The 20,178-nt window shown below is 44.4% G+C and overlaps 1 protein-coding gene across 1 annotated transcript in view; it reads left to right on the forward strand.

Moving 5' to 3' along the window:
• The window catches only part of LOC124619958 (dipeptidyl aminopeptidase-like protein 6), a gene marked incomplete at its 5' end in the record, with an annotated part of 439,288 nt that overhangs the window by 402,068 nt on the left and 17,042 nt on the right, over nucleotides 1–20,178 (forward strand). Inside the window, 3 exons of the mRNA XM_047146621.1 lie at nucleotides 3,310–3,639; nucleotides 12,679–12,873; nucleotides 17,427–17,590. Of these exons, the coding sequence (XP_047002577.1) occupies nucleotides 3,310–3,639; nucleotides 12,679–12,873; nucleotides 17,427–17,590 (689 nt within the window). The remainder of the gene's footprint in view (nucleotides 1–3,309; nucleotides 3,640–12,678; nucleotides 12,874–17,426; nucleotides 17,591–20,178) is intronic.

Genomic DNA, 20,178 nt, shown 5'->3' on the forward strand with positions numbered 1-20,178 from the left:
TGTTCGAAATTCTGAGGGAAACAGGGGTATGCAACAGGGACAGAAGGATAATATTCAACATGTACAAGAACCAAGGGGGAAATGGAAGAGTCCCTCTAGAACGAAGTGCTCGGGTTAAAATGGGTATAATAAATGGATGTAATCTTTCGCCTCTACTGTTCAATCTATACATCGAAAAAGCAATAAAAGGAAGGTTCAAAAGCGGAATAAAAATTCTAGGAGAAAGGACATCAACGATAAGATTCGCACTTAAATTGGAAAGACCACATAGATAATATTGTCGGGAAGGCGAAACAAAGACTGCGCTTTGTTGGCACAACACTTAGAAGATGCGACAAACCCACCAAAGAGAGAGCCTACATTACGCTTGTATGTCCTCTGCTGGAATACTGCTGCGCAGTGTGGGGTCCTTGCCAGATAGGATTTACGGAGGACATCGAAAAAGTGCAAAGACGGGCAGCTCGTTTCGTGTTATCGCGCAATAGGGGTGAGAGTGTCACTGATATGATATGCGAGTCGGGGTGGCAGTCACTGAAGCAAAGGTGGTGTTCTTTGCGGCGAGATCTACTTAGGAAATTCCAATCACCAACTTTCTCTTCCGAATGCGAAAATATTTTGTAGACACCCACTTACGTAGGAAGAAATGATCATCGTAATAAAATAAATGAGAGCTCGAACGGAAAGCAGTTAATTCTATAAATTATCTGGGAGTAGGCATTAGGAGTGATTTAAAATAGAATGATCATTTAAAGATGATCGTCGGTAAAGCAGATGCCAGACTGAGATTCATTGGAAGAATCCTAAGGAAATGCAATCCGAAAACAAAGGAAGTAGGTTACAGTACGCTTGTTCGCCCACTGTTTGAATACTGCTCAGCAGTGTGGGATCCGTACCAGATAGGGTTGATAGAAGATATAGAGAAAATCCAACGGAGAGCAGCGCACATCGTTACAGGATCATTTAGTAATTGCGAAAACGTTACGGAGATTATAGATAAACTCCAGTGGAAGACTCTGCAGGAGAGACGCTCAGTAGCACGGTACGGGCTTTTGTTGAAGTTTCGAGAACATACCTTCACCGAGGAGTCAAGCAGAATATTGCTCCCCCCTACGTTTATCTCGCGAAGAGACCATAAGGATAAAATCAGAGAGATTAGAGCCCACACAGAGGCATACCGACAATCTTTCTTTCCACGAACAATACGAGACTGGAATAGAAGGGAGAACCGATAGAGGTACTGAAAGTACCCTCCGCCACACACCGTCAGGTTGCTTGCGGAGTATGGACGTAGATGTAGAAAGATTTAGGTGTTCCTTTTTCCCCACGTGCCATTCGAAACTGGAATGGTAGAGAAGTAGTATGAAAATTGTTCGATGAGCCCTGTGCCAGGCACTTAAGTGTGAATTGCAGAGTAAGCATGTAGATGTGGATGCAGAAGCAATAACGAATTCCATTTCACACCTTCAGCCCATTTTCCCCTTCTTAAATCGTCAGTGTTTTCGAGGAACGAGAACATGACGTATTAAGAAGATAAAATGGTCTGAAGATGTGAACTGAAGTTTGTGTTAAGGAAGGCGTTGGAGTAGGGTAGTCCTTGTAGTTGGGGCAGCCACAATACCACGGTGGTGTAGTGGTTAGCACATCAGCTGAGTAAGCAGAAGACCAATGTTGAAGTCCTGGCTGTGGCACAAATATTAATTCATTGTTTCGGCTTCTGGCTTTATCAGAGGTAAAGTTGAAACTCATACGTCTCCAGCAAAATGTAATTCCCTCAGAAATTAATACACTGCTGGCCACCGTAAATGCAACACCCTGAAGGAAGCATCCGAATCAATTGAAATTTACACCATGAGTTTGCAGCGATGAGATATGCAACTGATTAGAATTTCAGCGCAGACGCACGTCACGCGCGCCTGTGGCGCCACCTCATAGCGCCATTTAAGGCTTGGCGATTTCGACGAGTGTACGTTCGGCACGTGTGTTTACCTTGTGGTTGTTTCACAAGACGATCAGTTATGCCTCGTAGAGAACAGTGAACATCTTTTGATCAAGTATCCGAGTTCGACAGAGGAAGGATAGTGGCTTACCGAGATTGTGGATTATGATACAGAGAAATCGCTAGTCGTGTTGGACGAAACCAAACAACTGTAATGCGGACATGTGACCGTTGGATGCAGGAGGGTACGACGGACCGACGTGGTCGATCGCATTCACCTCGGTGCACCACTGCACGTGCTGATAGGCAAACTGTGCGCATGGAAGTGACGGATCGCTCAGTGCATCCCGAACCATAGCACAGCACATTGCGTCTGTAACGCATCATCCAGTGTCTGTGCGTACCATTAGACGCCGTTTACAGCAGAGTGGTCTATCCGCAAGACGTCCATTGCTTGGTCTACCATTGACGCAGAACCACAGACGTCTCCGTCGCCAATGCTGTGATGACAGACGGATGTGGACCGCAGAATGGAATGACGTTGTCTTTACTGACGAGGCACGCTTCTGTCTGCAGCACCACGATGGTCGGATTCGAGTGTGGAGACACCGTGGAGAGAGGACGCTGGACAGCTGCATTATGCACCGCCACACTGGTCTTGCACCGGGTATTATGGTATGGGGCGGTATTGGATGTTACTCTCGCACGCCTCTAGTACACACTGCCGGTACTTTAAATAGCCGGCGCTACATATCCGAGGTGCTGGAGCCAGTTGTCCTTCCTTACCTTCAGGGCTTGGCAACAGCCATATTTCAACAGGATAATCCGCGACCACACGTGGCACGCATTGTCCAAGGGCTCTTCGTCAATAACCAGATTGAATTGCTTCCCTGGCCGGCTCGCTCTCCGGATCTTTCGCCGATAGAAAACATGTGGTCCATGGTTGCTCAACGAGTGACCCAGATTACATCCCCAGCTGCCACACCAGATGATCTTTGGCAACGTGTGGAAGCTGCTTGGGCTGCTGTACCCCAGGAACACATCCAACGTCTCTTTGACTCAATGTCGAGACGTGTGGCAGCGGTGATCTCCAACAATGGCGGCTACTCTGGCTACTGACTCTGGCAGGAACCACATGTCACAGACGTCTGTAAACGTAATCATTTGATACTTGGTCAACATGTTATCTACAAAATAAATTTTGTTGTGCTACCTCTTGTCTTTCTTGGTGTTGCATTTACGGTGGCCAGCAGTGTAGAAATTAATTTGATTGCGTCTGTGTTTTTGAAAACTCTGTGCATGTTGGCTGTAGCCGGGTTCGTTTATGAAGCGCGCTGCAGCGGGCGGGAGCGCTAAGACAGCGGTGTGCGCAGGACAGCCGGGCGGCCGGACGTGATGGAGCTGCTGTCGCGGCCGTGCCTGTTCCACAACGCCGCCTTCAGCCCGAGCGTGGCCTTCTTCGCGCTCGAGTGCCTGGGCCCCGGCGTGCCCACGGTGCGGCTGTACGCCACCCGCGGGCCGCGCCTGCTGCTGCACATGCAGAACAACACGCGGCTGCTCGAGCGCGCCGCCAAGATGGCGCTGCCGCAGGTCAAGACCTTCGCCGTGCAGATCTCGGGCGGCTACTTCGCCCAGGTGCGCCTCCACCTGCCGCCCGGCCTGCGCGAGGAGGAGATCACCAGCTACCCGCTCGTCGTCCAAGTGTGAGTATCCCAGACACTTCAATTTAGCTCGCCACTTACCGGAGAATAGTTCTCGCACGTGTGGTCAGTTCCTTATGTCCAACACTTCAGACACAGAGATATGTGTTATGCTGGAGCCAACGTAGCCCCTGAGGGCCGGCGACCCATATTACACCGCAGAGGACGGGGTTGTCTATTACCAAGGCGTACCAAAAGCACCATGGTAAACACCGGCTATGTACATACAAGATAATGGAAACAGACATTGCGAGCACTACTTCCTGCAGGGGGAGCTCGAGCCACGGCTTGCAGGAAGTATCACTAAGCCAAAACCTGACTGGATGGAGACCTGTTTAGGGGTAGATCCAGGCCTGAAGTTCAGTTCACTCCAGATGTCGACCTCGAGGGCTTCGACCGCTGAAGATTACGTTTCCGTCTCTGAATTGGACTTTTACTAGTGGGTGTGTGCTACCACGAACCTTTGTGGAAAATTAGAAGTGAACTTTTGTTTGCCTCAATTAGGAGACTTTTACTGGCATCGTTATTGATACCTTTCTTTTGTTGTTCACTCATCGACCTTGTAAACTTACATAAATAAAAGTTGTGTTTGTGAAAAATTGCGAATTGTCAGTCACAAGAATATGGAGTGCACCCAAGAATTATTCTTTCGTAAGAATCCATAGCTGGTCTACCACACACAATCTGCCAGGGAGGTTTCACGCGGGTTATCCACTTCAGCAAGAAGGTGATCGTAAGCTGCTGTTAGTTCCCGACAGACAAATACACTACGTGATCAAAAGTATCCATACACCTATTAGTGGACTTCAATACAGGATGTGTCCACACTTCGACTTTCTGACAGCTTTAACTCTCCTGGGTAGTCTTTCGTGGAAATGTGTAGGACAGAAATATCATGGCCTTGAATGCGAACGCATGTTATTAGTGCCTCATGATGGATAACTAAAATTTAACTAGAGGTCCTCACGGAGGTCCAGTGTGGGTTGTAATTATCCTGTGACAGCGAAACTTAGTATATATGGAAATGGGCGAGGGCGGAACGGATTTACGCTGACAAAAATTTATACTAATTTCGGCTACCATGTGCAAATATGACTCTGTACACTGTTCGTATGACGGTGTGAAGCCCATGCTGTCATTTCACACGCAATAACGGTTAGTAATGAAATCGACATTATGCGATTTTCATTTATTTGACCTTTTCTGCCCACGTCCTGTTCCTAATCCATTAAATATGGAAACATTTCTACACGTCTTTCTTTCATTCACAGTAGCAGATGTCCAACTGGTGGACAAAATTGGTACTCTCATTTTTTCTAGCTTATATCGGTCCCACATTAACGCATTAGCACATGCACCATATTCCGCTGCCATAAGGAATTACAACCTACACTGGACCTCTGTGAGTAGCTGCACTTTAATTATGTAAATGTCGTGTGACTAGAGCCTCCCGTCGGGTAGACCATTCGACGGGTGCAAGTCTTTCGATTTGACGCCAATTCGGCGACTTGTGCGTCGATGGAGATGAAATGATGATGATTAGGATAACACAACATCCAGTCCCTGAGAGGATAAAATCTCCGACCCAGACTAAAATCGAACCCGGGCCCTTAGGATTGACTCTCTTTTTTAAATCTCACTTTGTTCGCTATTGTTCGTTGCATCTGCTCGGGGCGGACGTCGTAAGACATCCGTTTTTAAGTTCGTTGTTGATCGATTAACTCAGTTTTTTTTATTACAGAGGGCTGCTAATCCTCTGACCGAACACGCTGAGCTACCGTGCCGGCGAAAATTGTTCTATATTATTCATTGAATCTCTTCATGGCAGACGTCCGATGATACCCGTTCAGTTTGTTCAATGGTCAGATCGGCAGCTTTGCAGACTCTACTTATAACCACTTGTTATAAGACAGGAGATGAGATGCGGTTCTGATCTTACCATTTCTTTTTTTAAATTTGTGGTGGTCTGTGAGCACTGTTTTAACACTTTCAACACTGCCCTCTTTACACCCGGCACTTGGCTGTGAACTGGCATATTTAATGGATGTTTGGAATTAGATTGCAAAGAACAGAAAAATGATAGGAATATGGTTCTTGCACTATTTAAAAGTAAAACGTAAGAGCTTTACATGAATGTGAGTTTATTTTACAATATAAAATACAAATGGGTGTTATAATTTAAAAAAGAAAACACAGAAATGTCGTGGACAAAAAAGTTTTACATGATCTCTCTCTTGAGTAATGTCATTATACTGTATCTAAATTTTAAAAAAAATATCGCTGGAATGTCTAACTGCAGGTACCTGTAAACTAGAGTATTTTAATAATTCAGATGTAGTTAGCCTTTGTATGAAAATCCTAGAAACACTGTGGGACGTAAAGGCCAAGCACCACAGTCCTTGCACCACCATCTACTTTCCTTACTGATGCGCTTACCCGTATATTTCTTCCCCCTGTCTGAACATACTTTACAATACCTAGTAGTATTCACCTTGTTTGCAGTGGGTGGGACCTTCTCTGGAAAGTGCCTTGCAAATGTCCTCTCAATTTGTGAGGATGAAGCGGCTTGTTGCTGAAAAATGTTTCCGCCCTTCTGAGCCAATTTCTTCCCCACTTTGTGAATAAAGTCTACTAGGGATACATTCTTCCTAGTCTTCTCTTTGTATAAAATAAAACTGTTGACATTTGACACGATAAACAAATGGAAAAACAGCTTTTTCCACCACTTCAAAGTTTTTCGGGCAAACGGATAATAGCTGGAGAACAGATGTGCTCTGTCAACCCCAGCTTCATTCTTATTGTAATCAATAATAACGTCTGGCTTTACAATTTCTGCTATTCCACCTTTGGCCCTCACTTGAATACTAGTGCTAGTAGACTTATGCTTTGTGGAAAGACAAAAAACATTTCGTTTTGACTTCCACTTCACTGCCAAGAGATGGCGGTTTCTTTGAAATACTATCTGCCCTGTTTTTAGTTTAAGTGTTTTGAATATTCATGGCAAACCTTTCCTGTTTTTTATTACAGTTCCCAGTCCAAGAGTTTTATTTTCCCACAATATGTCCGAAAGAGATGGACTGGTGTAGTACCTATCCATATAAATGCAATGTCCTTTGCCAAAGTACTGTGAACACAACCGTTTTACATGGCCCTGAATACTATTGTCAACATTCCCTGCAGAACCTGTATATACATCAAGGTTTGGCATATAACCAGTTGATGAATCGCAGAGAGCATACAGTTTTATCCCATATTTATTGGGTTTGTTTTTCATGTATACTCTGAAGCCTATTCTACCACGAAAGGGACACATTGCCTCATCTAATGTCAAATTCATGCCTGGATGAAAACTACTTTTGCTTTTATTCACAAAGAAATCGAAAAAAGGCCTCACTTTGTGAAGTGGGTCATGCTTTTCTCCGCCTCTGCTAATCAACGTAGCATTGTCATTCAAGTGTAACGTCGACAATATAGCGCAAAATCGATGGCGACTCCACAATTTACTCGCAAATCCTGTCTGCAAAAACGAGTCTGTTGACCAATAATCACTGATTTTCGGCAATTTGACGACGCACATATGCAAAATAATACTGAAAAACCAGTAAATCTCTTGCAGTTTTACTGCAGACCACTTACGCCAACTAGAGGCTACCTTTGCGTTTCATTGCCGTAATAACGTTACCAGCGTACCGATTCGTTTCACTTTTGATGAGCCGAATAATGTCGTCATCAAAGAAATAACTAAAATATTGAAGCTCCTCAGTGGCACCTGAAAAATGCGATGCTACGCCGACTTCTTCCTGGAAATCCGGCAGTGCTGACTGATCGTCCAGTTCCGACCAATCTTGCTCTTTGTGCTCAGTGGGCCACACACGACCAGGTACTACAGATGGTGACTGATGGTCTGTACCAGTCTCTGAATAGAAAACAAAATAATGCTAAGATTGGTACTAAGAGGTACTAAATTCAAGTGAAGTAATGAACACTACACACAATACAGAATGCGGTAATGAACTCTTCACTTCATAAACAATTGAGACACATACATACCTGAATCTTCACTTGTACTTTCGTCTGGAGAGTACGAATCCTCTTTGTCAGTATCATCAACTTCAGATCCTTCATCTCCATAAAGAATATCTAAGATCTATGCCTCCGTTAACTCGCTGCGCGATATTTTCACGATAATAAACACCTGTGAATGAACTGCAGGTAACTTCGACTTTGCAGTGCTCACAGCCGCTCCCAGGATGAGATAGCCGATAAGTGCTTGCCTCTAGAGGAAGAAGAATGAAACACGTCCACATTAGTTGACGAAACTGCTTCGGAGACGCGCTAAACGCGCTTACGGAGCCAAATAAAGGCTCGCCCGTACGGTATACCGGCGCCGTCGCCAACGTCAGGGCGACCACGCCCCTATGGCGTACGGGCACCGTGCTGTAAGTGTTAAACACTGACCAAGTGTAGACAACACATACTACCACGTATGTCCCATTTGGAAACCCTCACCCGCCCCCCCCCCCCCCCCTGCCTCATCCTCTTCAATCCCAATTCAGATAACTGGGAACTCGTTGAAAGTATTAGAGCTCAACATTATACTCACATCACAGATATATCACACTAATACTCAGCTAATACACTGATATTATTATCATTGTCATTACTGTTATTATTATTACCTTTATCATATATTTGTCTAACGCCTTTGAAATCAAAACGAAATTTCGCTAGTCTTGGTCAACTGTGTATTAGCAAAAATAATACAAGAATAACACAAAGAATTAAGAGTTTGTACACTGTTTAAGCCTTTAAGGTTTGTGATAGAACAATGGTCATAATACCTGCCACGCTTATAATGTCGATTAGATTATTCGCTTGTTTAGCCGTGCCAGATTAGGGCCTTTAGGAGTTCTCATCTATCCGATTTGCCACCTTATTGTTTACTCTCTAGAACATACAAATTTTTATGTGGTAGCGACGGACAATACATGGGAGAGTATAGATGTTTTATATTACTTCTCGTTGTGATATTTACATTGTTCACTCACATTCCTATTACCACCAGTAATTAACCATAACGATCGCCATTTACAGCACACAGTGCTGCTACTCTCCGTGGATATAATTCCAAATGGTTCAAATGGCTCTGAGCAAAAAATTGTTCAAATGGCTCTGAGCACTATGCGACTTAATTTCTGAGGTCATCAGTCGCCTAGAACTTAGAACTAATTAAACCTAACTAACCTATGGACATCACACACATCCATGCCTGAGGCAGAATTCGAACCTGCGACCGTAGCGGTCGCTCGGTTCCAGACTGTAGAGCCTAGAACCGCACGGCCACTCCGGCCGGCTATAATTCCATCTCGTGCTGCTGAACAATAACTGAAGGTACGCTGTTTACTCTGTTTACAGGACCTGGTGAGGAGTTTGTGGCGAAGAATGCACCCTCCGAACACGATACAGCCGGCAGGAGTGGCCGAGCGGTTAAAGGCACTACAGTCTGGAACCGCACGACCGCTACGGTCGCAGGTTCGAATCCTGCCTCGGGCATGGATGTGTGTGATGTCCTTAGGTTAGTTAGGTTTAAGTAGTTCTAAGTTCTAGGGGACTTATGACCACAGCAGTTGAGTCCCATAGTGCTCAGAGCCATTTGAACCATTTGAACACTATACCCCCAAGGTTTTCCCCCTTTTCCTACAGATGTTCCGTTAGTTTTACATCCGCGAATTTTTGAGGTTAGGCCCAATGAACTTCCATTCTAGGGTTGGATTCGAAAACATATCAGTCAAGACTGCTTTCCACCGAGGTTAGTGTCTTAGATCATACAATGTCACCCTGGAGCACGTGAAAGTGTGACAAGCACTAAATACACGACACAATTTGAAGTCAAGCACAATTAAAAGCGTTATATCTGTATCTATATACATACTCCAGAGACCATTATACGATGAATAGCCGGGAGGTGGGCGGGGGGGGGGGGGGGGGGGGGAAGTGGGAGGCAGGTTACTTTGTCTTCGAGGTCCGTACGTGATATGTACAGTATAACGTCTGCATTCTGTCGAAAATATCGGTTCTCTAATCTTTCCCAATAGTATTTCTCGAAAAGAAAATCTGCTTCCCTTGTACATGACATTTACAGTATAACGTCTGCATTCTGTCGAAAATGTCGGTTCTCTAATCTTTCCCAATAGTATTTCTCTAAAAGAAAATCTGCTTCCCTTCAGAGATTCTCATTTGATTTCACCGACAATTTACCTAACGCTCGTGTATTGATTGAACCGTTATCTATCAGTATGCTGTTTTCCTCTACCACCCAAGCAGGAAAATCAGTAACTGATGTCAAATTGAAAGAATCAGGTAATACTTCAAGGTCAAGCTTTCTATCGGACTCTTTCAAAAAATCTACTTTGAAATCCCCAAAACAATAATTTTCTTTCCTTTGTCTGACAGGAAGCACAAAAAAGAATCCAAGGTTTTCAAAAATATTTGAAAATTTGCCAATGGGGACCTACAAATGGCTACAACTATAAAAGTACCATTATTTAGTTTAAGCTCACATGCACATGCTTCTATGTGTTGCTCTACGCTAAATATTTTAGTTTTAAAATTTTTCACACTGTGACTGATGTTAACATATATGGCAACTCGTCCTCTCTCCATAGTGTCTCTACTTACGTGTGCTGAAAGCTTATGTCCACCTACATTTGCCAATTCCATACCTGTGGCTATATGATGTTCAGACAGGCGTAGTACATCTATTCAACCCTCAGTTTGTAAATCTTCTAAACAAACAAGAAGCTCTTCTATTTTGTTTTTTAATCCCCTGATATTCTGATGCAATATATTAACATTATTTTTGGCTGTGCTTTTATGTGAATCTTGTGACATACTAACATTATTTTCCACTGTACTGTTATGGGAATCTTGTGATATTTTCACATTTCTAGTACCTGGCTCTCTGAATTTCATGCAGGCCATGTCCTGTGAAGTTCCACCTACCAATACCATCAATAGGAACCAAACCTGTGCCTGACAAAGTAGCCACTTGAAGCAGCTGATCTAGCTCCATGTTGACCCTCCTGAGAGAGCTGTTCAATTGGGGCCGGTCATACTGCATGTGTGCATAAACCAAGCCAACATTTGTATGGCTCGTTGCAGATGCTATTTTTACCAGGTCACACTCAATATTGTAGCCCTGATCCCTATCAATACTGTTTCCCGTTCCACTCACTACCACAACATGATCCTGCTTTGTATAACCCTTGCACAACGATCCTACATCCTCTATCACTTAGCTAAGACATGCACTGGGCTTGAAAATACTTGTGACCTGGTACTTGTCACCTCATTCTTGCTGGAGGATGTGGCCCACACCTCTTCCATGACTACTACCTAACAACAGAACTTTCCTCCTACTTTCTACTTTTTTTGCGACAGTTGGTTTCCTAGTGAAAGTCTGTTGTGTGCTGACTACATTTACATCTACTTGAGCCTCTTCCTTAGCTGACTGAGGTAGCAAGGCAAATCTATTGTTTGTGCCAATTATGAAAGTGTCTGATACTGTTCTCTTTCTGTGGCCCTTGTTCCTTGCTATCACTTCCCACCTGTCTTCACCCTCCTCCCCCCCTTAACTTCATCTGTTCCTTCCTAGCACTATCAAATGGTTCAAATGGCTCTGAGCACTATGGGACTTAACATCTACGGCCATCAATCCCCTAGAACTTAGAACTACTTAAACCTAACTAACCTAAGGACATCACACAACACCCAGTCATCACGAGGCAGAGAAAATCCCTGACCCCGCCGGGAATCGAACCCGGGAACCCGGGCACGGGAAGCGAGAACGCTACCGCACGACCACGAGCTGCGGACCCTAGCACTATCCTAATGGGCTCTAATCATCCCTTCCTGTTCCGCTATTTTCCTATCCCCGATGTTATTCAATCTGTACCTTGAACAAGCAGTAAGGGAAACCAAAGAAAAATTTGGGGTAGGAATTAAAATTCAGGAAGAAGAAGTAAAAATTTGAGTTTCAAATGACATTGTAATTCTGTCAGGACTTGGAAGAGCAGTTGAACAGAATGGACACGTCTTGAATAGAGGGTATAAAATGAACAACAAAAGCAAAACAAGAATAATGGAAAGTAGTCGAATAAAAACAAGTGGTGCTGAGGAAATTAAATTAGGAAACTAGAGACTTAAAGCAGTAGATAATTTTTGCTATTTGGGCAGCAAAGTAAATGATGATGGGTTCTGGAGAAATGGAGGAACACGAGAGAAGATATAAAATGTAGCCTGGCAATGGTAAGAAAAGCATTCCGAAGAAGAGGAATTTGTTAACATAGAATGTAAATTAATTGTTACCAATTGTTTTCTGGAGGTATTTCTATCAAGTGTAGCCATGTATGAAAGTGAAACATGGACGATAAACAGTTTAGACAAGAAGAGAATAGGGGATTTAGAAAGTGGTGCCACGGAAGAATGTTGAAGATTAGGTGCGTAGGGCATGTAACTAACGTATTGAATAGAATTTGTAGAACTACCTGACTAGAAGAAGGGATCGGTTGATAGGATACATTCTGAGACATCAAGGGCTCACCGTATTCAAAAATGGCTCCGAGCACTATGGGACTTAACAGCTATGGTCATCAGTCCCCTAGAACTCAGAACTACTTAAACCTAACTAACCTAAGGACATCACACAACATCCAGTCATCACGAGGCATAGAAAATCCCTGACCCCACCTGGAATCGAACCCGGGATCCCGGTAGCTATTCGGAGATCGTGACAGAGTATCATGGGGTCTTGTGACAAGATCACAACAACAACAACAACAACAACGCAGAGAACGTTAATGGAGCTGTCACACTTTCCAGTTGCAGTCCCGACGCCATCCTTGTACTCACTAACTTCTACAAGCGTAGTACAGTGATCTTCACTGTTTTGTATTAATTACCTTACTCTTGAAAGTACTTCATTCAGACAGGCTACTGCTGACTGAACATGTGTAAATACAGAAACGGCGCGTCGCATTGCAGGTACGGCGGTCCGGGCACGCAGCTGGTGACGGAGCGCTGGAAGCTGGACTGGAGCACGTTCCTGGCCAGCAACCGCGACTTCATCGTAGCGCAGATCGACGGCCGCGGCTCAGGCGGGCAGGGCTACCAACTGCTGCACGAGGTCTACCTGAGGCTCGGTTCCGTCGAGGTCGACGACCAGATTGAAGTCACTGAGTGAGTCCGCACACCTTTACTGGTGACACACAAACTTATTAACTCCGTTCCAGTACCAGTATCCAGGATATCTGGGACCACATGCAACAGTTGTTGGCCAGCTTGCCACAGGATAGAATACATCAGCTTAATGACACCTTGAAAGTCTACCCCTTGTTTGTTAAGCTGATTAATTTCCATGTAAGAAGTATCTCCCTTTGATATAAGCGGACGCAGTGCTCCATGGTTCCCATTTCTACCGCTGTGTGTCTAATTCTTTCAATTAGGCCCGATAAATTGAGATATGAGTAATCAAACCCGCTAGAAAATTTAGTATTCTAATTTAAAAATGAAGCAACGGATAACGCAACATCGGTGAATGGCCATGGAACAATACGTGCACATTAGGGTCGATAAGACTTTCTTTTTTCGATACTATGAATTCAGTTAGTCGCATGAAGTGCATAACGCATACACTGATATGCCTGGATTGAAAATTCATAGAATATAGCCATTGTCGCAGTGGTATGGATGAAGGATACTAAATAACGCTAAGAGAGAACTTCCATTATCATTCTGATTTATTTCGATAATATTTAAGAAAACTATTGCTCTCTGTGACAAACCATTTAAGAAAACTGTTACTCTCTGTGACAAAACATTTAAGGAAACTATTACTCCTTGTGATAAAACATACGTGAAATCTATTATATTTAAAAAACTATCACTCTCAGTGACAGAACGTACATGAAGCACTCGCTATCTCTTGCATCTCGTCATGCCGGAAACATAGACAAGACTTCGTCGCCAGTTACATCTACTAATGATTAAAATGGGTAAAAATGAACGTTACTGAATGGTGGGCTCTTAACACCATTTAGTTATTGTCACACCTATTTAACGCGCGGAGTAGGGAAGGATATTACCTTTCACTCTCTCAAACATTACTTGTGTTACTACACATACACTGCCATGTGGATAAGTTCATGTTGAAACCGCCTATTATGCAACCGCAATGCAACGTGAGCAAACCAGCCCAGGCTTCATGACTCCACATTATTCATACTATGATTAACGAATGGCAAATCCAGTGACTACCGTTATGAATGCTGGCAACACGTGATCAAATTCGACAACAAAGAAACGAGTAAAATAAACCGTTGAATCATGAAAAATTTATATTGGTTATATCCAGAACGAAACTATGCAACAAATGAAACATTAATGAACCTATCCGCTATTGACCTAAGAAACAAGAACCGTTGGTTCATGCCCTCAATCACCTCGCACCTAAGTCCGCCAGTTGAAACACATTAATCTGAAAAATTTCTACAAATAAAATATCGCTGAACGTTTCCCGGTATTAATTCACATCCGAACATGCTTCATAATCAATGTTACCCCAAAAAACCTAGATTATGAATAACTTTTCTCACCATCAATGACAAGTGCCGCACCCCTGCGTCCGTCTCGTTCAATCGGCGGCCCCAGAGTTTCTTAACATGCCGCGTTCCAGGACCAGCCGCGAACCGTTCAAAACAACTGGTGGTGGGTGTAGGACCTCAGTGAGAACCAACCTCACAAACTCTGCCCTGCTCATCCCCACTCTCTTTGGAATCACGAACTCTCTGCCGAATCTGCTCACGTTGTTATTTTGGATGCTAAAAAAATGGCTCTGAGCACTATGGGACTCAACTGCTGAGGTCATTAGTCCCCTAGAACTTAGAACTAGTTAAACCTAACTAACCTAAGGACATCACAAACATCCATGCCCGAGGCAGGATTCGAACCTGCGACCGTAGCGGTCTTGCGGTTCCAGACTGCAGCGCCTTTAACCGCACGGCCACTTCGGCCGGCCTTTTGGATGCTAAACTACCCTACTGCTACCCTCTTTGACTAACCCAGATTATTATATATCCCATGCATAATTACGTTTATCCATCCACATACATCATGGAATCAAAGGATGAGAGAGGAGGTGTGACACCAACAGAAGAAAAAATATACAAAGAAGCATTCTTGAATCCAGAGGTTAATTAGCTAACGAATATTTAACCGATAGATGGCGCTGTAAACGTCAGAATACCCACACCAACAGGTGCGTGGCGCACATTCGTTCCTCACTTTGCGTCCAAGAAGCACAACGTGACTGTTTCCATGAAGGATCGCACTATGCTGGTAAGGCTCTTTTACAAGAAGAGTGACTGTGCGCGAGTAGCCCTGCAGAAGTTCCATACAATGAAGGTTATGAAAAAAGTCATTAGTTCGATGTCTGCTATTGGTCTGGAGAAAATAATTACAAAATCCGAAAAGACAGGTACTTTCGAAGTCCAGTGTGGCAGACGTAGGAAAGCGGTTGATCCAAAATCTATCGAACATGTGGCAACAACGTTGCAGGATGGGTCGAGCGGTGTTGTGCAGTCCACGGGGAATCGCCCGAGCATTGGACATGCCTGCGAGCACAGTGCATAAAATCCCGCGAAACATCCTGCACTGCTGCCCGTATGAAGTCACGCATGTTACGGAGTTGTTTCCTGCTGACCTGCCAGCGAGACAAGCGTTCGCTCTGAATTTCTTGCTCACATGGAAGTGAACAATGAAAAGCCATGGAACGTTCTGTGGACAGACCAAATACATTTCCATTCCCAAGAACATGACAATACCCAGAATTGCGGGAATATGGGCAACGGAAAATCTGCACATACATAAATCGTTACCACTAAATTCTACAAAGGTGATTGTGTTGTGCGTCCTGAAGGCATCGTTTATCGTGGGGACGTATTTTAACGAGGAGACGAGTCTTGCTGGTCCTGTTTACCTGAACTGCCATTAGTACAAGCTATGAGAGTCTTTTGCGCGCCAACGGCATTCCAACTCGTTAATACCGTGGATATGTGGATAAGATCATATTTATGCAAGATGGCGCTCCTCCGCACAGACAGTGAAACGGCTCATGCCGAGGCATTTCGTAAATGTTGGAACTATCAGCCGCTTTTTCCCTACAGCCTGGCCTTCCAGGTCACCTGATCTTCATCTGTGTGACTTCTCGCTGTGGGGTTATCTGAAAGTTGTCGTGTTCAGTGCTACAATTACGAACGTAGCTGAACTGGAGCATGCACTGCGCAATACATTCTTAACGTGGTCCGTGAGACAATCCGATCCGTTGACGAACATGCTGTTTCTTGATTTCAACTTGTGGCCGAAAATGGTGGACAACATATTGAACATATCTAGTGGAGGTCTTACAACTACTGAAAAGCGGTGCCATTTTGCTTGTTATGCAGTTTTAGACCTTAAGACAATTAAAAGCCGACATTTTACTTTTTATGCGGTTTTTGGCCCCAGGACATTTAAAAACTGATTTTTCGCATTCGATGTGGTACTACCTTGCCGTAGTGGATGTGGTCACCTAAATAACATTACCACAAGTGTTGACTGCCAAACTTGTGCAGTCATGCACACTGAAAAATGGTTCAAATGGCTCTGAGCACTAAGGGACTTAACATCTGAGGTCATCAGTTCCCTAGAACTTAGAACTACTTAAACCTAACTAACCTAATGACTGCACACACATCCATGCCCGAGGCATGATTCGAACCTTCGACCGTAGCGGTCGCGCGGTTCCAGAGTGAAGCGCCTAGAACCGTTCGGCCACAACGGCCGGCTCATGCGCACTGAACAGTATGGATGGTGTCATGTGCAAGGTAAACCATAGCTGTCGAATTGCGATTTACCTGTCATTTGTAGCCGACCCCAGTTACGTTAAGACGCTTACAGCACCATCTGTTGGTTAATTCTCGTACTTTTTTTGTTCCATGACATTTGTCCCTGCCTCAGTTTGACGTCCATTCTGACCTGAGGTCCTCTCTCTACAGCGTTTTGAAAGTGGGACTAGAAAAGTGGACACAATTTACACTCTCAACCAGTGAAATTTTGTTTCGTTTCCTCCACCACTTGTGGGTGCTTCATTCATTTGTCAAGCAGTGTATTAATACGTCGTCTGTGTTATAATCTGAAATATTATGGCACCTTTCTTCTGTTTAATCGTTTCAGAGGAAAATCTCTAACGAGCGAGGTGGCACAGTGGTTAAGTGGTTAGCATGCTGGACTGGCATTCTGGAGGACGACGGTTCAAACTCGCATCCGGCCATCCTGATTTGGATTTTCCGTATTTTCCTAAATCGCTTCAGGCAAATGCCGCGATGGGTCCTTTGAAAGAGCACGGCCGATTTCTTTCCCCATCCGTCGCTTGTCCGATGGGGCCGATGAGCTCGCTGGTTGGTGGCTCTGATTACTATGGGACTTAACATCGGAGGTCATCAGTCCCCTAGAACTTAGAACTACTTAAACCTAACTAACCTAAGGACAGCACCCACATCCATGCCCCAGGCAGGATTCGAACCTGCGACCGTAGCGGTCGCGCGGTTCCAGACTGAAGTGCCTAGAACCGCTCGGTCACACCGGCCGGCTCGCTGGTTGGTCCCTTCCCCAAAATTAGCCAACCAACCAAAAGAAAATGTCTTCTTGCTGGAAAGCGGTTTTGAGCGTAGCGATGTGATCGTGTGTGCCGGCAGGTACCTGCGCGACTCGCTGCACTTCGTGGACAAGCGGCGCGTGGCCGTGTGGGGCTGGAGCTACGGCGGCTTCGTGGCGGCCATGGCGCTCGCCAGGGACCGCGAGCGGGACGTCTTCCACTGCGGCATCTCCGTGGCGCCCGTCACCACGTGGAAGCTCTACGGTGAGTCTGCGCCTCGCAAGCCACGTCTCGACACCACTGCGTCTCTCTCTGCCTCGCTATCATTTGCGTTAATACACAACTTCATTTTCTTCTTCTGTCACGTAAACTGAACGAACAAAACGCTATTCCAGTGGACCCTCCCAAAGAAGAAAAAGTCGTCATCTTCGACTTAACAGTGAACAACCGCTTGCGAAGTTCCAAACACTTTTTGGGCCCAAACAATTAAAAATCCATTTTTCGGATCCGATGTGGTACGACCTCCCTGTGGTGGATGGGCTAACCTTACTAACATTGCGACAACTGTTGAACAGCACCAATGGTGTCATGTGAAAGGTAACAGGCAGAATCCGTGTGTCTAGATTTTCGGAAATCATCTGACACGGTGCCCCAGTGCAGGCTATTAACGAAGTTACGAGCATAGAGAAAAGCTTCCCATTATGTGAGTGGCTTTATGACTTCGTAAGTAATAGAACCCAGTACAGCGAGTCTTCATCAGGGACAGGGGTATTGTCAGCACTGCTGCAGGGAAGTGTGATGGGACCGCTGTTATTTTCTATACACATAAATGATCTGGTGGACAGGGTGAGAGCAATCTGCGGTTGTTTGCTGATGATGCAGTAGTGTACGGTAAGGTGTTGAAGCTGTGTGACTGTAGAAGGAAAGAACATGACTTAGACCAAATTTCTAGTTGGTTCGATCAATGGCAGCTCGTTCTAAAAGTAGAAAAAATGTAAGTTAATGCAGATGATTAGGAAGAACAAACCTGTAATGCTGGGATACGGCATTACTAGTGTCCTGCGTGACTCAGTCAAGTCGTTCAAATATCTGCGCGTAACGCTGCAAAGCGATATGAGGTCGAATGAGCGCGTGAGAACTGTGGTAGGGATGGTGAATGGTCGACTGCCATTTATTGGGAGAATTTTAGGAGAGAGCAGTTCACCTCTAAAGGAGACCGCATTAGGACGCTGTGTGCGACCTATTGTTGAGCACTGCTAGAGTGTTTCGGATCCGTATCAAGTCGGATTGAATGAAGACATCGAAGCAATTCAGATGTGGGCTGCTAGATTTGTTACCGGTAGGTTCGAACTACACGTAACTGTTACGGAGCTGCTTCCGGAACTCAAATGGGAATCCTTGGAGGGAAGGCAAAGTTCTTTTCGAGAAACACTATTGAGAAAGTTTAGAGAACCGAAATTTGAAGCTGTCAAACGATTCTGTTGCCTCCAACATACATTGTTCGTAAGGGCCATGAAGTTAAGATACAAGAACTAGGGCTCATACGGAGGCATATAAACAGTAGTTTTTCCTTCGCTCTGCTTGCGAGTTGAGCAGGAAAGGAAATCACTAGTAGTCGTACAGGGTACCCTCCACCACGTACTGTACAGTGACTTGCGGAATATTTATGTAGATGTAGATGTAAAAGGCTGTGACGTCTTTATGGAAGGAACTGGCAAGGGTTTCGTTGTGAAACTCTCGTTACTTGTCAGTACTTCCACATCAACAGATCCACGTCGGACAGACTGTGTGGGCGGTGTGCTGCTTTAGATGGACTCACAGATCGTCAGTGAAACTCATAGCCTCGGACTTTGCGAGTCTTTTGAGATATAACTATTTCTGCAACGAAGTCCCAATTTTCCCCAGTATTTTAGAAGACAATAAGTTCATAATATAACAGTCTTTGCTAGATAAACTATAAAACTCCGCTGTGTGGCACCAAGACGTAACAGTTTTCGTGTAAGGAAAAAGCTAAGACGAGACTTCCACCAGCTTTCACTTCCTCTAATACGTAGTTTTCCTGAGATCTACGATAAACACAACGTAGCGTATTATTCGCGTAAGTCGAATGTCAATCATTTGACCGTAAAACACGTTTGTTGTCCTCCACAGTCAACTGGGGGTATGTCATCGCTCATTGTATTAATTTAATTCTTTTGGCAGAAGTAAACACTAGTTTCTTGCCTGCAGCTGTGCTTTAATGAGCTTAATGAGCAGTAGAAAAAATGAGATCAGTGATATATGCTACATTACAATTGACAACCGCGAAATAAAGAAATTCTGCTACAATAGGAGCAAAATGACAAGTGACAGACGAAACAAGTATGACATAAAAGGCAGGCAAAAACAAAGAAAAAGGACGTTCCTGGCCATGAACATTTACTAGTGTCATTACTATTTTAAGGAAGGGATTTATGACAGTGTACGTTTAAAGCAAACTTTGATAGCGTACGTTTAAAGCAAAACACTGGCTCTCGGAAAACCAGAAAAGATTAAAATCTGGGCTATTTAGGATAGAGAGCAGCGGCAAGTATCTTGACTGCGGAATACAAATATCGATATGCACATTTTCCATTTCGCAGATTTGTACACTAACGTGACAAAAGTCATGGGGTACTCCAAATATAGTATCGGACCTCCTTTTGCCAAGTGTAGTGCAGTATCCCGATGTACCATGGAGTCAACAAGCCGTTGGAAGTTCACTGCCGCTATAGCCTCCATAATTGTGGAAGTGTTGCCGGTGCAGGATTTTGTGCACGGACTGACCTCTCGATTACGTCCGATAAATGTTCGATGAGACTCTTGTCGGAACA

This window comes from Schistocerca americana, chromosome 6 (genome assembly GCF_021461395.2).
Source record: "Schistocerca americana isolate TAMUIC-IGC-003095 chromosome 6, iqSchAmer2.1, whole genome shotgun sequence".
NCBI lineage: Eukaryota > Metazoa > Arthropoda > Insecta > Orthoptera > Acrididae > Schistocerca > Schistocerca americana.